General features: G+C 41.6%; 3 protein-coding genes across 3 annotated transcripts in view; 2 read left to right on the forward strand and 1 right to left on the reverse strand.

Annotated features, from left to right (window-relative positions):
- Nucleotides 1–2,863: 2,863 nt before the first annotated feature.
- gja9a (gap junction protein alpha 9a) lies at nucleotides 2,864–5,915 on the forward strand (the record flags this gene model as incomplete). Its single annotated transcript, XM_084336339.1, has 2 exons — nucleotides 2,864–2,913; nucleotides 4,418–5,915. 2 exons carry the CDS (start codon nucleotides 2,864–2,866, stop codon nucleotides 5,913–5,915), a joined length of 1,548 nt encoding a protein of 515 aa, XP_084192465.1.
- Nucleotides 5,916–6,991: 1,076 nt separating this feature from the next.
- On the reverse strand, nucleotides 6,992–21,076 carry LOC311246083 (c-Myc-binding protein-like). Its single transcript, XM_084336157.1, has 5 exons — nucleotides 20,909–21,076; nucleotides 19,824–19,896; nucleotides 18,820–18,868; nucleotides 7,982–8,111; nucleotides 6,992–7,326 (listed from the first exon to the last, which is right to left on the reverse strand). The coding sequence occupies exons 1-5, from the start codon at nucleotides 20,924–20,926 to the stop codon at nucleotides 7,282–7,284; spliced, it is 315 nt and encodes a 104-aa protein (XP_084192283.1). The 5' UTR covers nucleotides 20,927–21,076; the 3' UTR covers nucleotides 6,992–7,281.
- A 438-nt stretch (nucleotides 21,077–21,514) lies between these two features.
- Nucleotides 21,515–22,380, forward strand: part of rragca (Ras-related GTP binding Ca) — a 48,370-nt gene continuing 47,504 nt past the window's right edge. Inside the window, exon 1 of the mRNA XM_084336363.1 lies at nucleotides 21,515–21,878. Within this exon, the coding sequence (XP_084192489.1) occupies nucleotides 21,693–21,878 (186 nt within the window). The 5' untranslated portion in view covers nucleotides 21,515–21,692. The remainder of the gene's footprint in view (nucleotides 21,879–22,380) is intronic.

The raw sequence follows: 22,380 nt of genomic DNA on the forward strand, positions 1-22,380 counted from the left end.
GGTTAACAAAACCATTTCAAATAATTTTAGCCCTGCTAGATAGAGGTAGCAAATAACTCTTAAGGATGGCAATAATAACAATAAACATTATTTGTACAAATTCCATACAAGAATTGCAGCCCAAAGTGCTTCACAGCAGAAAATACACTAGAATACATCAAATGAGCATAAAATAGACAGAATAAATGCAATGCAGAAAATAAAAATACAAGATGATAGAAGTAGATGATGGTAGTGTTCTTGGGGGCATGCACGGTAGTTGACAAGAAAATTGCCAATATAGCTTGGTCTGGTTCCATTTAGGGCTTTGTACATAAGGAGGAGGACCTTCAAATCAATTCTAAATGTTACCGGAAGCCAGTGTAATAGCCTATAGCTGAGAGTTGAATAAGCTGAAGTATTTTCTTCAGTCGGCTTGGAATAAAGGCATGGATCCGTTTTTCAGCATCCTTTTGATTTATAAATGGTTGTACTTTAGCTTTGTTTCTAAGGTGGAAGAATTATGTTTTTGTCACCTTGTTAATGTGGGACTTGAAGCTTACAGTAGACCTGAGTCTATGATAACCAAGACTTGTAAGCAAGGAGTAAGTTTCCCCATAATATTATTCAGCAGAATTTCTCTTGAAATTGAAATTTGGTAAATTCCAGTAAATATTGCAATTCCGAAACTCTTGAGTATCATAAATGGATTCAGCATCCCGAATAACCGCCAAAACAACTCCAACATTGTTGAAATTGATCAAGTAGTTTCCGAGATTTGTCCATTTAGGTGATTATGCAAATGCAGCTAATTATGCAAATAAAAAAAGTTGCCCAACATGTACAACTTAGCATCCGGCAGTTTCTAAGTGCTGGTGACCCATACTATCCATATCTATCATAAAAGTTTGGTGGTTCCAAAATTTCCGGGTTCATTGTGTTGGCAAATAGACTAACTAATAATTTATAATTGTACCATATTGACCTGAATATAAGACTAGTATTTTCTGTTTTGTGGTTTTGTTTATGATGGTAATGTTTGTAAACACTGGAATAAAACAGACCAATATTCTGATTTACAGTGGGGTGTAAAAGGTCTAGAGAAAATTATGTGTACACCCCACATTGATATAGTCAAAAGAAATGAGGGATTGGGGTTTTAACCTTCCAGCTATATGTAAAGAAGTGCCCTTTGCGGATCTTTACATATTCATGAGAAGGGAATCATTGTGTTTTCTGTGAAACCTCAGGAGCTGGACTTGAATGCCACAATTATGTTCTTTTCATAAAGTGAAAAGGTACCTTGTATTTTGGTTTGTGAAGAAAAAGTTAATTTTAAAAAGGAAAACTACTAAATCCTCGATGACAGCAGATGCAGTCTGATTAAGATGATAGATATTTTTTATTATAACATTTTACCCGACAGATCAAATAGGAAAAAAATATGAATACTGAAATTATGTCTTATATAAACCGTTTTGCACACATTCATTTAGTTATTTAGAGTACACTTATGTACATCATTTCATGGAGCTGTAATTAACACAAGACAGGAAATCACCATGTCCCTGATGACATCAATGGTGGCCATATTTAAACTCATTCATGTCAGTAACTGTCAAACTAGATGAATGCAATTGCGAAAATTATATCAGTTTCAATTTCCAAAAGCAGAAGCTGTTTGGTGCATGCAGGTCACAGAGGTCAGTTGAATACGACCCCCTACCGCCCCACAACCAATCATTAGCCTAGTTTAGGTTTGTTTGGTTTGTATTTTCTATCGGCTAACCAATATTCTGTCACGCTCTACATAACTAATGACCGGTTCAATCTGGGCTATTCATAGAGGACCAGCAGTACATACTGTATCTACTGTACTTGTGGACTAAAGAACATTTCTGAGATCAACAAATGGAACATGCTATTCCAACAGAGGAACTCCAGGGTACAACTGATCATATTCACACCGACTGCGGCCCAAAAGAATCCCAACCCAATCATGACATGAGCATATGGTAAATTCATGATTGACTCAATTATAACAAATACAAAAACAAGTAATATCTTATGGATGCCTTTCCATCTGTTGTAACCAACCAGCAGTTAACATGTCCAACAAGTCATAGCGATTGATTTCTTGTAAATGGGATAAAATATTGTCAACTGGAAGAGACAACTTAATTACATCCAGAGGGGAGCAGCAGAGGATGAAATCGGACGTGACTCATTGATCAGCTCACAAGAGAAGAAAACTATTGATCATGAAATGCCAATGCAGCTGAGTGCCTGCCTATCATAGCATTATGATTCCAACTACAGTTAACCGCTTTCAAACCTCTCCCGTTTGTATGCACAATCAGATGAGGTGGTAATACCCTTCACATGGGGCCTGGATTCAACGACCTGCCACACAAGAGATGTCATCATCGAACATCTATCTGCAAACTGCTATCACACCAACAGTCACAACCAATGCACATACACACACAGGTGAACCACCCCAGAGTATGCTGTGAAAAATATACTATGTTATTCTATGTCATGTTTTATGAATATTCCCGTCTGGAAAGGGTCATGTGTATGTACAAGTAAAAAAAAAAAGTGCCAGTGATTGACTCCATCATGCGCGAGGTTCAAATACAACCCCTGATTGCTGGGAGGCTATTATCTAAACAGCGGAGCTGTGGGTATCGACCTTACCCGATTAGAGTAGAGTTGGCACCCTTCCCTTTGGACGGCTCAGTTGTCCCAACTCTGTTTTTGGCAGCACTGGACACACCCGCGGGTCACCGAAGTTCAGGTGATGCGCAGCGACAGATGTGGAGGGTGGCAAACGATTTTCTTTTAGTTTTTTTTTACATTTTGGTGAGCGCGTCACGGCTGTATGACCCGAGGAGATTTAAACCACCGGCAGTCTATTCACGCCGCTGCAAGGTAAATGGCAATGGCTACTACATTGATCACTGTCCTTGTCTATAAAATTGGCACAATAGGGAATGGTTTTATTATGGTGAAACGGAACCACTGACTGGAGCTTAAAGGCATGATAATAACAGGCCCTGGACCATTACAATCAATGGCAGTGGAGGTGTTAAGACTTTTCCATCTTTTAGGTTTTTCTTTTTGAAAATATGTGACACTCAGGATTTTCATACTTACATGATGTGTCTTCAGTGTTAATGTTCGATTTTTCCTGATGGCAGGTACGTGTCTCATCAATTATCTTTCATTTATTTTGCGGATTTGTGAATGTACATTTTTCTGAATAACCTTTTTACCAAAATGTTCGACTTGAACCTCAAAAAGGTGCTGTAAGTGGTATTTTTTGGTTAAAATAATAGCTCCACATTATGACAGCAATCGCTGATATATTGTGTTTGGTCAGTAACATGGGTCTCCCAGTCCTTCTGCAGTAAACAGAAAATAAATGTTCTGGTATCTCCTTCCCACCTAATCCAATCAGAAGAGAGAACTCACTGCAAAAATGGTCTGACAAAAAGAAATAAAAACTAGTTTTACTTGTGCTTGAAACTTCAAACATCTGTAAGTAAATTTGGCTTGGCAAGATGTCTTTAAAAAAATATCTACCGATTGAATAAATTGGACCGGGATACCAGACATTGGGACTGGGATACCCATGTTACTGACCACTCTATATCAGTGATGGCTGTCACTTATTTTTATAATTTTTTAAATTATGTTTTTGTAGATTTTTATTGTTTTTTCTACCGGGCAGTCCAGTAGAGAGAGAGAGGAAGAACGGGAGACAGAGCGGGGGGGGGGGACATTGGGCAAAGGATGCCGGGAATCGAACCCGGGTCGGCCGCCTTGCGACGCAGCGCATTACATGGTTCGACACTCGTCTACTTTATGCTAATTCTATGTCTATTTTACTATATGTTCTGCTCTAAAGCACTTTAGGCTGCAATTATTGTATGAAAGGTGCTATACAAACAGCACATTTAATTTGTATGGTTAAAAATGTTTAACATGAAATTCCAAACTCTTAATTTATTTTAATTCAACTCTCAAAATGACTGTAGTTGCACATTAAATGCTTGCAGGCTACTTTTAGGCTGTGGCTACACTGATCCGTCACTTAGCAGATACATTTGATGGAAGGTACCTTTGCAGAAACAACAGCTTTGCGGATGGTAACATATCAGTCAATTCCAAAGGTTCTCCTTGAATGTTAGTCTGTCAAAACGGACAGAGATCTGGTGGAGACAAACACAGCATCAACCCTATCCAACAAACATACTCCTCGAATTGTAGATGGAAAAACAGATGTAGATGAACAGACAACAAATCAATGTAGCAAATACGGAATTTCTTTCCGACAAAACTCTGCTTTGTTGATGCACATCTCAAACTATTTCTTCAAAATCGCTTTCTTGATTTTCTCTCCCTCTCTATTCCTGCCATCACCTACTGCCAGTCACAACAATGGCCACGTGAAAATGGGGGATTGGAATTTCCTTGGGGGAATATTGGAGGAGGTCCACATCCACTCCACCATGGTGGGGAAGATCTGGCTGACCATCCTGTTCATCTTCCGCATGCTGGTGTTGGGGGTGGCCGCCGAGGACGTGTGGAACGATGAGCAGGCCGACTTCATCTGCAACACGGAGCAGCCCGGATGCAGAAATGTGTGCTACGACCTGGCTTTCCCGATCTCCCTCATCCGCTACTGGGTGCTGCAGGTCATCTTCGTGTCGTCTCCCTCGCTGGTCTACATGGGCCACGCGCTCTACCGTCTCCGGGCACTGGAGAAAGCACGGCAGAGGAAGAGGGCGCTACTGCGCCGGGAGCTGGAATCGGTGGACGTAGAACTGGCCGAGGCCAGGAAGAGGATTGAGCGGGAGATGAAACAGGTGGATCAGGGAAAGCTCAACAAAGCTCCTCTGAGGGGCTCTCTGCTGCGTACCTACGTGGCCCACATCTTCACTCGCTCTGCTGTGGAAGTTGCCTTCATGACGGGCCAGTATGTTCTCTATGGTTTCCAGCTCTACCCACTATTCAAGTGTGAGCGTGAGCCTTGCCCCAATGCGGTGGACTGCTACGTCTCTAGACCGACAGAGAAAAGTGTCTTCATGGTGTTCATGCAGTGCATCGCAGGGATTTCCCTCTTCCTCAACATCTTGGAAATCATACACCTGGGCTACAAGAAGGTAAAAAAGGGCATCTTGGACTTCTATCCACACGTGGATAGAGACGACATTGATGACTTCTATGCCAACAAGTCCAAGAAACAATCTATAGTGCAGGTGGGTGCCAGCACAGCCCGGAAGGTGACAATTGCCTCTGCACCTAGTGGCTACAACATCCTGATAGAGAAGCCCCAGGACCCAAGTCTTATCAACCCTTCAGCTTTCCTACCTCTCCAGGGTGAGCTTGCCTCTCACCAGGCATTAGATGACCCCAAGGATGCAGCTCATAGCCTCACTGAGACCAACTGCAACTCCAACAATACTAGTAGCGAGCCCCGCTCACCACCCTGTGACTCCGTGACCCCCCCAAAGCAGGAGGCAGAGGACATGGCACACCACCCCCCACAGAGTGAGGAGGACGTTGACGGAGGGAGCCCAGACTCAATAAAATTCCCAAGGGATGCCTCCTCCTGCCCCACACTGCCGGTTAGTGCTGTGAGGAGAACATGGAGGGGTCATGGCACGTCCAACTGCTCCACAGTTTTGGAGGGTAAGAGTTCAGACACAGACTCATACGGGGGCATGAAAGCCAGCGGTGGGTATCCGTGTGGCCGAACCCGGTCCAAATCTGACTCGAAACATCAAAGTCCGCCTACCAGCCCAGAGTCACTGGAAGACTCCAGTTCAGGATCCAGGCACAGCCCAAGACTACCATCCTCTACCCGCAAAACATCCATGGCAGGCAGCAACACGAGCAGCAGGCGAGCCCCAGACTTGCAAATATAAATTCTGAAAGCAGGTCTTTAGTTATTTTAGTCCCTAGTTGCTTCGTTACTAAACAGAAACCTAAACGATTGGTATAGCAGGTTAATGGGCTAATCATTGACATTTTACAAAGTCCAACTCTTTTGATTAGTGTCACAAAGTCAGACATTTGGAATGGTGTTTGCCATTCTTGACAAGCCTTTGAAATCAATGAACCAGTAGGTAATAAAATCGTAACAGGCGCATGTCTTAACATATAGCCTACATCATTGTCAACCTTTGAATTCCTTTCTGTGATATATTATTCCTAGTTTCAAAGTAGACTATGAATTTGTATATTTTGTATAATATATTTTCTAAACATGTTATTTGAAATAATGCCGTTTTGTATTGTGACTACATGCAACAGTAAATAAAGTAGACTATGAATTTGTATATTATGTATACAGTACATATTTTCAAACATGTTATTTGAAATAAAAATGTTTTGTATTGAGACTGACTACATGCAATGGTAAAGTAGGCCTGCACAATATTCACTAATAAAATGTTGTGATTATTTTAGCAGTTGTGTGATGTAACTAGCTATAACATCTTTAAGTCTAGTCTCAAGTCAGACAAGAAGATGAGACTAGTGTGCAGCCAGATAGCCTTCTACTGAACACATGGAAATTGACATCCATCTTCTTTCAGACTCTGGAGAAGATGTTAAGTGAATTTCCCATAATGTTGTGTTCCTTTAAGGTCCCCCTGGCAGCTCCATGAGGCAGCTCCATGAGGCAGCTCCACGAGGCCCCCTTGTGGTCCCCCAAGTTGATGTAGAATCCATGATAAAAGATGGAAACAAACAAACATTCTAAAAAGATATCAGCTCCATGTACTTATTTACACTTCTTGCTACATTAGTAAGAGTGTTGAATGGAGAGTTCTGCATGTTCAGCAATACACTGTACCGGCTGTGCACTGTACACAACTGTACATCACTAACATCTATCATGTGGAGTTCAGTGGCACATGTCTTCACATGTCTAAGTTTGGATGTACTAAGAAGACCCAAGAAAGCGTTTCAGCTCAAAGACGGGACTCGGGACGCAATACGCAGGGAAAACTAAAATATATTTATGATAAATTATGTACAAAATAAGTTAAATTCTAAGAAACATAGTAGAAAACAAGACTTAAGAAAAATAGAACATGTACATAAAAATCCCTTGCATTCAGTACTGTCTTGCAAATTGACCTATCCCCCAATCACAACTATTACTTCCCTCATTTGTCTGAGGGAAGCAACAGTTGTGATTGGAGGATAAAGAAAATAGGGCGGGTTTGAGATCACATAAAGAAAAGTAGGTCAGTCAAGCCAGGGTTAGGGTCACTCTGTTCAGGTCTATTCGCCTGCAGGTCCATCGTCTTTTACTTCATAGCGCTGAAGCTGTGGAAAATGAAACAAAAGTTAAACCACATCAGGTAAAACGTCTGGGCAATATACTGATATGCATTGTCTCTGCATAATCATATCATGAAATTATTTGATATTGTGATGCACAATTTTGTTTAAATAGGCCACATGATAAATTGGGACAGACAGAGCAGCTTGCACATCCAAACTTCTCTGTGCAGGTGCGTGGGAAGCAGACAAATATATGGTTTAAATAAAGAGAATCCCACACACTGCTCTTGTAACAAGGACATGACTTTATTAATTACTAACAATTCAGTCCTCATACTTGCATCAGAGTATGTGTATATCTTATACTCCGACAGGACTGAAAACTGAGTTAATAATATCCTTGTTGCAAGAGCAGAGAGAATATTAGTTGAAAATCATCGTTATATTTTGACATTGTATCAAACAACCCAGCGGTCGAATATGACGAACATCAATTGGACATGACTACCTGTGTGATTACAAGCGTTTTCCATACCCAAGCAGATATTGTGATATGTATTGTAAATCAAGGAAATTCCTTCTGAATATCGTGATGTATATATTTTTTTCCCCATATCCCCCCCCTGGCCCATCAGGTAATTGAAATCCATGCCCTATCTGTACACAAAATGGGTAATTTCCCACATCCGGGACATACCTTGGTCTTGAGTTCTTTGTTTTCCTCTGCCAGGAGGTTACATCTCTGCCGCAGCTCACTGATCTCCTGATGAAGAGCCTCAGTGTCTGCTGACTCTTGGCCAGCTGCACCAAGGTGCTCCTTGAAAAACCTAGAGTAGACCTGGTTAAAGAATTCACAACATGGGTGCAGTGTCATGCAACATTCAAGTGAGGGTTTTACATAAGCACATTGGAATAGCCTAATTGACCTCAAATCCACCCTCTCATGGCTCGAAAGTGCAAGTGTTTCACTCACTTAAAAATAGATTTGCAAATCGGAAAAAATATTTAGGAGCATGTACAAGATTAGATCCTACAAGCCAACAGTTCAATGACGCCCCCCCCCCCCCCTGCATATAGGTCAGTGGCTGCATTGAGCACACCACCATGACTAACAGTGGTCAGTAGGGTTGGGTACCTTTCACATTTGAACCGATGCCGGTACCAGTACCTGTGAATCGATACCGGTACCCAAACGGTACCTTTTTTCTGTACTTTAGTCTCTAAAAATGTCATCTACCTACCTCAGTTGTCATTTCTTTTTTTAAACTTCAAATAATTTATTATCATTATTATTTATTTAGAACAATTAATATACAATATTGCAGCGAGTGTTGTCTGCATCTAACTTTTGTAACAACACTTGCAACCGTTTTCGTCAACGACTGCTGCGTTGTTGAACCCCATTGACCATTTCTAAATAGTCTCATTTAAAACAAATAAAGCATAAACATTTGCATGGTGTACCTTTCTGTGTGTATTAATCCACAATCTATAGCTCAACATGAAAATATTCACAATTAAATCGTAATAATTTTTAACACTTTCAGTGCCCAGCAGGAGGCGCACATTTAGTGCTTGAATGCCCACCATCCACTTCAATGTTAGCATTAATATCACCTAATCTATGTTTTAAATTATGGCTATGTGTCTAATCTGCCCGTCGCTTATCAATGACTCATTTTCCAGTCAACATTGTCGAAGCGGATTGTTTTTTTATCGGTTCATTTCCGTTTGATAGCATTTTGAAAAGCCCTCGTTTTCAAGGGGAAAAAAAAGAATCCGTGATAAACGCCCTGTACTGTAATATTCTAGAACGTTGTCATTTTTCGGCCTATTTATGAATAGTTTTCAAATAAACGCTAGATTATCGATATTATGTGTACGTATGCACGCTGGTGCCGCGAGCTGAAAATCGATTATCTTAGTTCCTGATCGCTCGCACAGTCAAACAGCCATATCTCCGTGAAAACAGGTCTGATTATCCTAAGACTGGTAAAATAGATTCCTTACCCGAGATCAGATTGTATCCAAATGGATTATTCCAATTCCTGATCGCCATTCCAAAAATCGATAATTTTATTGATCCAACGTGTATACTGTAAAACACATTACACGCTGTGCTGAGGGTCCACAATGACTGGGATCATCTCCGGTTACATGCGTGAGAAGTAAAATGTGGATTCCGGAGTTTTTCTTTCTCATCCATTTTCATTGAGTCCATTCCAAAAGGGTGCATAGGGAGACGATAGGGGGCGCTTTTTTCACATCTGAGCTCCTGGTGGAGCTGATTTCCCAACGGTAGATTCGGTTGATGAAATATGAATTCAGATCGCTAATAAAAAAAAATTCATGAGAATTCTCGTGATGGGCATTCAGGGGGCGGGCTGATAACACCAGATATGTCGTGATGGGCATTCAAAGTGTTAAGTTCAACCAAAAATGCTTAACACTTTCAGTGCCAGCCGTTTTAGCCATCCTTGTACTCATTGCGGCACCGCTGTAAGAGATATAATAAGGATTTTCACTGTGCGTCGCGGTGTTTGCAGGGCTATATCTATATTCTATATTATAGCTATGGAGACAATACTATGGCTCATTTGACATCAACTATCCCTCGTTCAACATGTGAAAAATAATAAATTTGTTCATGTATACGTTCGCGTGTTATACCGTGGTGAATATTGTAGTTTCAGAGTGATACTGGCTAATTCCTGGTAACTAGGGCTGACCTTCGAAGCTTTTTTTTTGGCAATCGAAGCTTCGGGGCCGAGCTTCGATTTTAATTTGAAGCTTCGATTTTTTTTTTATAATTTTTTTTATTATAATTATTTTTTTATGTTGTGGGACTTGTACAGCACTTTGGTAAACTGTGGTTTTTAAATGTGCTCTATAAATAAAGTGGATTGGATTAATGAATTAAGTAGCCCCTTTCGTGACTGTGACGCAGCCAACAAGGTTTCACTCGGCTGTGTGATTTAATTCAAGGTGGATCGCTGTTGTCGTTTGAACAACTTCAGATTTCATGGGAACTACCAATCCCCCAAATCAAGAATGTTTAAGATGAATGAAGTAAGATTTTGATTATTTGAAATATGGCCTGTGTAAAAAAAATAGATTTTTTTTTTATGTTCGAAGCTTGTGCCATCGAACGAAGCTTCGAAGTATTTAAGACAGCCCTACTGGTAACTGTGCTATGGAGCGATATGTGAATTTTGCTAAAAGCGTTTGCGTTGCTCGCCTGGACACGCTAATATTTCCAAATCAAAGGTATATAATAGGTATTGTTTCATCATGAAATGCATGAAAGGGGGGGGGGGGGATTTTGGATGCTTTGATCGTCACCAATGGCATACGTTTTGGAGTATGTTACATATGATCGTTGTCATATAGTCCTTACCTTTAGGAGGTACTAGGAGGTATCCCAAAAAGAATATTCCAATTGTCTGATCGCGATTTCCAGTATTGATGTCGATCGGGTCCCTGACATGAAGTGGCACAAGATATGCCTAAAGTGTGCTTAACGCGTTTCGAAATGGTCGGATGAAGCGATTTACTTGGCTTGGTCTAAATTCTCCACCCGGATGAAATTAGATGTGACACACAGTGTGGAATAATGTTTCAAAGGGTGGGCGATACTGCCACCTAGCAGGATGCGGCCAGTATTGCACTCTCGGGATCTCAGAATGATTTCCTATGGTAACACCGAGGTCCGTGAGGCTGTAATGAATAAAAAATCGAATAAAAGAAAAAAACTGCCAAAACCCAACTATACTCTGGTATGGCGTTCAACCCGCTGGCGAGATAACCCGACTTTACTCGGGTCTGGCGCCCAATGAGTTAAACAATAATGTTATTGATAGAAGGGAACTCATTTTGTGCAAAAATGGAAAGCTTTTCAATGTTCATGAGGCAGAATTGTTACAATAGCCGATAATCCATTTTCCCAATGATAAATCCCTATACGGGTGGAGCTCGCGGGCGGTCCAAAGTTGCATCAGACTACACCTCCCTATTGGGTGCAGCAAGGAAGCAGCTCCAACATGACAAAGCATTTGTTTCAACACCCTCTGTGCACCATTTGAGTGTTCCGGTCTCCCGTCAGCGGTTACACTTGGGTTGGGTGACAAACTGGTCAGTAAGGCTGTCCCCGAAGCAAGTTTTTGGGATTCGAACATCGTCAGGGTTTTTCAAACGAACGTTCAAACCTTCGTTTTTTTATAGAAAAATAAATAATTTTTTTTCTATACTTTTTCTTTAGTTTTTTCTTTTTTTAAATATCCTCAAACTAAATCCTCAATTTGAATAAAGTGATTAAATGAGTTTTTAATTTTTTATTAAATAAACTTTCCAGCCCCAGCCCAGGGAGAAGCCCCAGCCCAACTAAATCAACTTTCTTTTAAAGGAAAACTCCAACATTTTGGTAAATTAGCTTATTTGCCATCTAACCTGGAGTTAGACAAAAAGATACATACCTTTTTCTTCTCTGTGCATGCAGTAGGAGTAGGAAGACGTTGGAAACTAGGCTAATGGAGGAACCTACTTCCAGTGACTGACGCTAAGCCAGGCTAACGGTGCGTGTCTTCCTACTCCTACTGCATGCACAGAGAAGAAAAAAGGTATGTATATTCTTGTCTAACTCCAGGGTGGCAAATAAGCTAATTTCCAAAAATAATGTTGGAGTTTTCCTTTAACCGTTTCGCGGCCAACCACGTATATATATATATGTTATTGGGCGCCATCCTTAACACTTTGAGTGCCACAGACGTGTTCTCGTTATTTCATGCCCCCCGTTGAGTGCCACCGACGCGAATTGTCGTTTGATTTTTTTGAATTCATATTTCATCAACCGAGTCTCCAGTTGGTACAGCAGCCCCTCTAGGAGCTCCGATGGGAAAATACCGCCCCCTATCGTCTATCCCTGTGTAACTGCAGGCCATTCGATTAGACTGGTGGATGTGTGGAGGGGGAGCCTACTGGCTCCACTATGCTGGCGAGCCGTCTGATCAAGAGGGAAGTGATCGCGAGATGGAAAGCAGCCTGGAATATATATTTACAGCAGAAGAAGAGGAATATTTTTTAAATAGCAAGAATTATCGACTGGCAAGTGCGTGCTCGTCAGACCTGCAGCTGCTGGTACTGTATGGAGAAAGAGGCACACAACAAGACAGACAGACAGCTCAGTGATTGAAACCGGCTGTCTGTCTGTTGTTGTGTGCCTCTCTCTCCATACAGTACCAGCAGCTGCAGGTCTGACGAGCACAGAGTTGCCAGTCGATAATTCTTGCTATTTAAAAATATTCCTCTTCTTCTCCCCCACTACTCCTCCAACGGGTGCTTGTGCGACCATGTCGACCTGAACAATGGGGGATAATAATAAGAAGGAGCCGCCTCGGAGGGAGGATACCGCAGGCGGAAGACGGCCGCTGCTGCTGGACCGAGTCAAGCCGGCGGCAGCGCGGCGCACGGAAGCCGGGGAGAAACCACCCTGGACCGAGTCAAGCCGGCGGCAGCGCGGTGCACGGAAGCCGGGGAGAAACCGCTGCATCGCCCGGCTGGCGCTTAACAGCGCGAGAGTGTAAAGGGGGGCGTAATAGCATAAGTCAGTGGCCAATCAGAGGAACCCGGAAACACAACTGCGTTGTAGAAAGCATACACGCAACCCGGACTATCTTGGGTTTGGCCTCCAAAGTGTTAAAAGGCCAACCACGTTTATATACGTGTTACCACTCAGTTTTGCTTTTATTCCATTTTAATATCCTACTCAATGTCACTGAGCTGTATGTTGGCTGGAAACGGCATATCGGGACTCCGAAAGTGCAGTACCGGCCAGATCCTGGTATTGGCGCGGTCTCGATAATGCAGTTTCCCCTGTTGCAGACCGGGTGTCACTTTTTTTTCACTCCGGGTTAGCTTTTCTGTTAGCCTGAAGCGAGGGCTTTACCCGATCGCCTGGAATACTTTTTGCGACGCCGAATTCAGTATGCAGTAAAGGAATATAGCATCAGCCAATGGACATATCGATCTACCAGATGGCGATAAAATAACTGGGAAATTCTTTTTGGAATCCAACCGGCCACAGGTAAGAGCGATTTGACGTCAATTTCAGTCTGATCGGGCCTTGTTCTCATAGCCATCCACCCGGTCAGCGTATGATGTTGCAATAACGAATGCCGTTATTGGTAATCAATAATCAGAAACGACTTCCCCTGCCCCCCCCCCCCCCCTTTCATGCATTCATGGTGGAACATGATACCGATCATATGCATTTTGATTTTTAACTCTAGCTTGTGTAGGGCCGAAACGCCAATCGATTTAACGTTATTAGCTTAGCGCCCTATAACTAGCTTTGCAGGAATTACCCCAGACCATTGCGCCATATAGTTCATATTCACAACGCTATAAAACGGGAACGTATTGATGAAAGAATTATTTCTTTATTGCATATTGAAGGGAAGGTTTATACTGTCAATTGACAATGACAATGGACACATAGCAATAATATAAAATATAGATTTAGCTCTACAAACAACCTCACGCACAGTGAAAACTTGTAATGAAAAGCTGGCCTCAGAGTGGGATTAGACGGGCCCCAATGGCCCCGAATGTGTTAATGAATATAACTAATCAGTTTCTTTTAATACTATAATATTAGTGTAGCCTAATCTTTTTTTTTTGAAACTTTATTTTTTAGCGTTTATCGCTTTTCTGGTCAAGCATGACTGACAGATACAGGGTGAAACGGGATATAGAGCAGGGGAAGACATTCTGGCAAATGACGGCGGGTCCGGGAATCGAACTCGGAGTCCACCAGATCCGTGACGCAGCACGGTTTTCCCGACGCAGAAATAGCGCCGAGATATGCGGTGAGCTACTGGAGCTCCCCGTGTAGCCTAATCTTTATCTGCAACTGTGAAGAAAAACCCCATTGGTTTAAACAGAATTAATGTATAATTTCTTATTTTCTTTTTTTAATTACAAAATAAAAAATACATTTTTTAATAAAAAATAAAAAATTCAAATGTTGATTTAGAATTCAAATGCCAATGTAACAAACGAAGGTTCGAACGTTCGGGCTCAGCCCTACTGGTCAGGCTACTGCTTGGCCTTACTCCTAAAAACCCACCTTACCCCTGCCCATTTTGATAAGCTAGCATGGTTTAGGGTAGACGGTAGAGTACAGCAATTTGAAATGGGCCTGGTCTACAAGATACACTAAACCTCAAATATATCCACGTACCCTTCTAAATACTTCCTAAAGGTCAGTGAAGTCCACGACCACAACACCAGTAGTCTAGATGGAAACATAGGTCCACCTGCATAGGGTGGATTTTTTTTCACCACCTGTTTTTTCTTAATCCTTGAAGTGTCTATTTTAAGATTCTGACAGGTAACAGGTTGAAATATACAGCGAGTCAACTTCAGAGTTGCCTGCTACAAAAGAGCCAAGCCAATATTTGAGAGGCCCAAACCCTATGATCAGGATATGGGCTGGGAGAAGATGATGAATGAGGGGGTGTTAGAGCCTGTGTGGACGGTTTGACCCATTCTCCCTCCTTCTCTTGTTGTGGTACTGGCCCAGAAAGCGGAGTCAGAAGAGCAAGAAGCTCTTAATAAGGAGGCAGATTATGAAAAACATAACGTGGATGAGGAGGATGGAGAATACGAGTGTGATGAGGAGGAAGAGATGGAGAGATAGACTTTGACAATCTCTTTGGCGATGATGATCATGATGATGATTTAGTAGTTTAGGTGTGAATGTTGTGCCAACAGAGAAGATGTACTGTAATAGTATTTTGTTTGAACCTTTGTATAGGAAAATGTGTTAATTTTTGTCTATGTAGGACACATTAGTCTTTTCACATTCGTCTTCCACTTTTGGCCATGTTTACACAAAATCTACAATATTTAGGGCATAACGGCATGGAGATGATCTTTATTACAATATTATTTCCAATATTAAGCTAAATCGATCTCGTCCAATGCACATTTTAGTAAAAAGGGAAAATAGAGATGTGATATACGTTTTTTCAGCGTTTTTTTCCTTTTTCTGTCCTGAAATTTAAGATGCGTTTGAATCTTTAAAATAACAATTGTACTGAATTCCTTGAGTCAAACTTTGAGAAAACGTTTTAATTTGTCTCTATATGTTGTTAACTTCAAAAAGGTATGCCGTTTTCTTTCTTATTTTTCAGGTTTTGGTTCAGGATAGGTGTAATAAAGGGTTAAAAATAAACCCCATGGGACATTATTCCAACCTGTTACCCGTCAGAATCTTAAAATAGACACTTCAAAGGATTAAGAAAAAACAGGTGGTGAAAATAAATCCACCCTATGCAGGTGGACCTATGTTTCCATCTAGACTACAGAGGGAGTTCCACAAATCACGTTCAACCCAGATTCAGCTCAAACCCAGGATTAAACTCGCTTCGCAACTATGCCACAATAATGTGGAACGCCCTACCAACAGCCGTAAAAATGAATGTGAATCCCCACCCTCCTTCAAAACCGCTCTTGACTCATTCAGCGGCAGTCACAAGAAAAGTTGGGTTAACTCGCCAACCGTGCGCCAATCACGAGAAAACTGGGGTTTTAATCGTTATTTCTTTTATTAGCTATATCCATTCATTTTTCATCCATCCAGCCTGATGTTATCATTGGGAATGGGTCTGAGCTCGCAAAAGGGCAAATACCGCCACCTACGCCTTCCAGCCGGTATTGCACTCTATTAGAAATGGTGTAGTTTCTTTTCTGGGCCGACCTGAGCGGGTGGGGTTTAAATACTCCAGCAGGACTAGCGCTTACACCGTTACATCTGCGATGCTGTACTCTAAGGCAGCATTTTTCCACTTCAAGATTTCTAGCCGTTTTGGGCTGAGCTCCGCCCATAAGCGCTTTGAGTGACAGTCACCCACAGTCTGCACTGGCAGACAGAGAGATCTAGAGATTGAGCGTGATACTAATACATTTTGCCACGGGGGGCATAATCCCACGGGACAATGCATTGTTAACTTGTTTCAATGACAATATATACCCGTGAATATTATTGCATGGATCGGAATATAGGCGTGCATGTGGGAGCATGCACTATGATATTTTCACAGTGATATGCGAGTGGAGAAGCTCCTGCCCCGCGCACGCACACACACAAACACTCACTCCCGCGGTCGGGAGGTTGTGTGTAAATGCTCGTGTCCCTCTCTCTCCCTCGCTCGTTCTCTGCTGTCTGTCGGCACCCGCGCACGTCAACCAGTTTGAGGAAGTAATTCCACTCTGTTGTTGAGCGAATTGTTGATTGTGGGCGGTGACTACAACCAGTGCATTACTCACGTCAGCAAAACAGTCAAATCAGAATGGCTTAGTTGAGTGAGGGAGGATCTCGTGAATTCGAGACTAGACTGATGAGCCTAAATGATAATTAGAGACGGACCCCATTGATACAAACCCCCATTGCTAGAAAACAATGATAAACACTGGAAAAGGCTATTTATAAGACAGAAGAGCACCTACAGTTGGCTGCAATTCGAAAATGCCCCAGGTAAATGTCAAAATCCCCCCCCCCCCCCCCCCCAAGGGTAAATTTTTTCTCTCCTTTTGTATGATGTTCTCTCTTTCTTACAACTGTATATTTGTACGTCTCTAAATGTTTCGATGAATTGAAAATAGAGGACCCTTATGTAAACAATATGAAAGTATTTTTCTGGTCTTGATCCTCTTAGCAGTTGTATTAAGCTGTACTGTATCCATTTTGCAATCTGTTAAAAGTTTCCGATCAATCAATCAATAATATCTCCTGTGGAGAGGGGTCTGGCTATGTGAGACACTTGAGTGTAAGAATATACTGACAGCTGACGTTACCCAAATTAACAATAATCCTAGATGCAAGTTCACAAAGCACCCTACCACGTCCAGTTAATCCCCAAACACCCTATTAAAAAAACTGCCACTTTAGTTATGAAGGGGAAGATGAGCACAGAAAGAGTGGATGAATGTCACTGAGCAGTGATTTAAGGTTAACGGCTTACATTCCTTGGCAACAGTTGTCTCCTTCCTTAGGTAACAGGTAAGCAAAATGCATTATCATCCACAGAAATATTAATTAATTGAATACGTCTCTTTGATATATTGACTATTCCGACTATGCTTGTGGGGTTTCCGTGAATATTTAAGGTGCAACACTGCATCGCAGAGCGGTTCGGACTCCATAAACGTACTTGAGTTTTGGCCATTAGTGGAGATATGGGATGAGGACCTCCAAACATCAAACATAAATGTCAAATGCTTCGGTTTTGGAATAGACTTGTGAAGATGTCTGATCAGACACTTACTAAAAAGATATTTAAATGGATGACTATGCCCCTTGGGGCAAATTAGTTGAAATCCTTATTGTATGGTAATGATGTTGGCATTCATTTTCCAGAAGCAATTAGTGTGATTTTCAGGAGATTATGAGTACAATTTGTCTCATGTACATAGAAAAATAGTCTGTTGATATATGGTATAAAGAAAAACTTAAACTTAGTCTCATAAAAGATAGTTACAGTGTAGAAACTTATGTTAAGTATAATTTAAACAAAAGACAAATATCACCATGTGCACAGATATGGCCAGGGACATTACCACTAGCCCTAGAGACCAGCAGATTTAATGCCACCCCAGAGGACACTTTGTTTGGTGTGCGAGTTTAGAGGTGAAATTGAGAATGAGGTTCACCTTTTCAGTTTTTTGTTTTACTGTCCCTTTTACGAGGATGCAAGGGAAGTACCTTTTAGTCAAATGTCCTCCATTTATGTTGATTTTCTTGAGCTGGAAGAATATGAATATGTGCTTCGGGAAGGGAACGTTTTTTGTAGCAGATTTGATTTGTCAAGCTTGGGAGAGAAGGCAGAATACTTTGTTTAAATCTGAGCTGTAATTTGTATTTATGTAATCCGTATTTAGATTATGAAGTGTAATGTCATCATGGAACACTGAAACAGTATTTGTTTGTGTCTTTGTGTGCATGACACGAAAATAAAATCATCAATCAAAATCAATGCATTAGAAACAGATGACAAACTAAAGGCTAAGTTACAGCACGCCAGGTTATGAGAAAAATATACCTTCATGTCATGATTGACAATTTACTGACTATAGCCTAAATCTGCCAAGAATGAAAGTAGTTTTGAGTCTTGATATTTAATTGTGTTAGAATCAGAACAGAGATTCGATAAGAACCGGATTTGATATGCAGAACCAGAATCGATCAAATCCAAATGATACCCAACCCTACTGAAAAATCGGTACGAACATTTTTCACTGTGGTCCTAAATTGCATTGTGTATTTTATTATTTAGTAGCACATGTACTCCTTGGGAAAAAGGTAAGCATCAAGCCCTGCCTCTTTTTTTTATCCTCAGATCACAACTGTTGCTTCCTGGATTTGTCTGAAGGAAGCTAGTTTGTCTGAGGGAAGAAACAGTTGTTTGAGGATAGGTCAATTACATCAGATTATGTGTATTTGTAATATATTGAATCAAGTTAAGTTTGGAAGGATACTCCAGTGCATTGTTGGGCTTCTCCGACTGTTCATACAAAGCCACCAGCACTGAAAAAAAAAAAACATTTTATTTGATTTACATTTAGTCATCGTTATTAAAAATTTGATCAGAAAAGAGCTGCTGTCATTTACAAGGCAATTGGTGAAGTAGGTTTCATCTGTACAAATGTAGCCTCATACAGCCAATTCTCAGGTCAGACTAAAATTCACATTATTATTCTAATGACAAGTTTTGCCATAAATCATGGCTCAATCCAGCCCCTTACGTGACTGCGATGTGCAAGCCAGGGGCTTTTGTAACCGCAGTCACTCAGCTATATAGCTACCAGGCTCGTTTGGACCACCAAGCACTGCTTCTGAACTCGGGGTGCGCTGTGACACCAATGGCGGAAATACACGGCTCGCTCTGTGAGTAGCACTCGTTTTATAACAATGATTTAAAATGTTTATTAGCAACTCCGAGATTTCAAACCCCAGCGTATCGCTGTGTGAAACCCTAATTGTACGCTGGGTACCTTTGAAATTCATATCGGATATATTTTTCTACCCACCCCGAGCTCAGAAGCAGTGCTTGGTGGTCCAAACGAGCCTGGTAGCTATATAGCTGAGTGACTGCGGTTACAAAAGCCCCTGGCTTGCACATCGCAGTCACATAAGGGGCTAGGCACAATCATGCAACTCATTGGTCATAGTTGTAATATATATTATAAATAATAAATCACCTGCTATTTGATTACAATCACCTGTTTGCAATTGAATACTATGAATATCTTGCCTTTGTTACCATCAGGTTTGCACATAATATACAAGCACATTTAGAATAGTCCTACATTATACATACGACTGGTATAGGAATACATAGGTGCAAAAGGCAATGTTGCCCTCAGCAAATACTGCCCCCACATCCAAAAGCATCCTAGATAATTACACTGGTAATATACATGTTAATTAAATCATATCCTTCTAATTAAACATTTAATCTGCCATAAAACAAGTTTCCTACCCTGGGTAAGACTATCCATAACACCAGCCTTCTCAAGGTATCGCCGGAACTGTTCTCGTTTCGAATCCGAAGCCTGTGGGCAGCCAGAGTCAGTTAATTTACTCAATACAATGACATACAAAACTGAACTTGATTCGGCTATGGTCTAAGACAGTCTAAAAATATTAGTGAAAATGAACAACTCTCCCAAAGTCAAATACTAGAGGGCTAAATCTCTCATATGTGATGTCATCAGGTTATAAAGTCTGAAGCTGCTCCATGGTCAATTAAATGGTAAAGGTGGTATAGGTGACAGAGCAGTGAATGTTCTGAGTATATGGACACATTCTCTATTTCTGAACTGAGAAGACTACTATAAAATAACCTAATTTGGTATACAAGAAAACAAACATTCTGTGGGTACAACAAATGTGTCATTCATAGTCAGTGGAGCAGCTCCAGACTTTATACCTACCTGATGACATCACAAGTTTGATTCTTACCTCTTTGGTTTCTAGCTTTGGGAGAGAGTAGCTCATGTTGACAAAATATTGATTGAACTTTCCTACTCCATGGACATAACACTGACATTCTTAATGTAGGTGTTGTCCCGCCTTAGTTAAACCTGGGAGGCCGCACCATCAAAATGCAGTTGACCCAATGTAACTTAACATGACTGTTTAACATTACATTGAGCTTTAACTGTCGTGTGTGTGGATGATTAACACAGCCATCTATTTCAGTCTCTCAATTAGTCTGCTGACTTGTAATATCCAAATGTATTAAGCATTTTATGTTTATTTATGGATTGATAAACAATTATAATTAACACTGATAGTTAGTTTACTGATACTATTCAGTTAGACATCCTAATTAAAATAGAAGTTAATAACAAGTCAAGCAGCAAAAGTCAAAGCAAGGCCGGGTTTGGATGGAAATCAATTAGATGGAGAACCTCGCGGTGACGCGGCTGCCTCTGATTGAGATGGGAGCGTTACTAAAGTTAAAGCTAGCTAACAGTTAGCTTGCGTCGCGTGGACGTTACTGACATGTACACACACGGTTCACCATAGTCCACGTTTGCTACAAAACTCAAACCTACTTACTCTATAATGCTGGGCCATAATAACGACGTGGAGCTTTCTCGTTGTCAACAATACTTTTGTTTAGAAGTCACTAGTAGCGACACAGCACAACAGCAGTCAAACTTGTGTCGCGCCAGTTGCCGGATAGATGTGGTTTCGTTTCGTCCTCTTCCTCTCACGCAGTGGGCGGGGCTTCCTCTCACGCAGTGGGCGGGATATCTTCCTCTCACGCAGTGGGCGGGGCTGCGCTGCTGCTGCTGCTCCACAGTGGACCTACACTGCCACCTGCTGGGGGAAAGGTAACACGTCATACATATCCACTGTTTTGACGTAGGGCTTTTCGCCATTATTCAAACGCGCTCCTTTTATTACAAATATATATGTGTTTTAATTCGGTGCTATAGTTTGATGCTCTAACTACTTTGATTATTTGTGGTACGAATTCATGTGTTATTCAGGTAATAGGTCACAAAACAAGTATGAGTACTAGTCAGGTGACAGCGAGGGTTCCTTGGTTGAATGGCAAACTAGTTGGCAAACCAGCGCTGGCTTCGTAAGCGGGATGTCCAATCAGAGACGGAGGTGGGATTAAAGTCAAGTTTATTTTCCCCTCACAGGAAAGGAAACCCGAAGGAAATGTGGGAACACGCTCTGTGTTTTGCAACTATTATTGGCGTTATCGATACAATAGATTTAACGGCTTAATTCGTTTTTAGGGACGATCGACCGATAAAAGCGGCACCGTGTTAAACAGCAAGTGAGGGGGGGATCAGGCAGGGGAAAGCGACCCAATCGTTAGGTCAAAATGTCGATTCAGTACGAGGTGGAGCCGCTGGCTGACAGCTACGGGGTTGCGGACTCGTTCCCCAAAGATTTCGGCTACGGAGAAGAGGAGGAGGCCGACATCGAGGACAGCCCGACGCCGTCTGACAGCAAGCCGAGGATACTGCTGATGGGCTTGCGAAGAAGTGGGAAATCGTCAATACAGAAGGTTAGGAAGAAGAGGTGCTGCTGAGCAGCTGTATTTACTTACCGCTGGTTCATGCGAGTAGCTGCTCAACCTAACTGGCTGCTAGCAGGAGCTAGTTGTTAGCATGTAGCCACACAGCAGATCAACAGGACATGGGGATAGGATAGTAGTGACTGACATCGCAACATTAGCTAGCTAATGTGTGTTTTGAATCATTAACCAGGTGAACACACAGACGGCTCAGTGCATTTTGCACTGATTCCCTGTGGGGTTATTATGGCACGACATGACTGTATGGCTTCAGTCAGCCCCCCCCCCCCCCCCATGACATGTTTGTGAGGTACTGAATCCAGTACAGAACACCTTATTTATTGCTATCATGTGACAAAGCAGCCACACCTTATTTCATCTGTGAGTCATAATACTTTGTTATACATCAATACTTATATGTCAATCCATAGACCTCTTTCCATAACTGGGCTTTCTCAATCCTGTGACTGCATACCACCATAATTGTGTATGT

The sequence above is a fragment of the Notolepis coatsorum genome (genome assembly GCF_963971535.1).
Source record: "Notolepis coatsorum genome assembly, chromosome: 19".
Classification (NCBI taxonomy): domain Eukaryota; kingdom Metazoa; phylum Chordata; class Actinopteri; order Aulopiformes; family Paralepididae; genus Notolepis; species Notolepis coatsorum.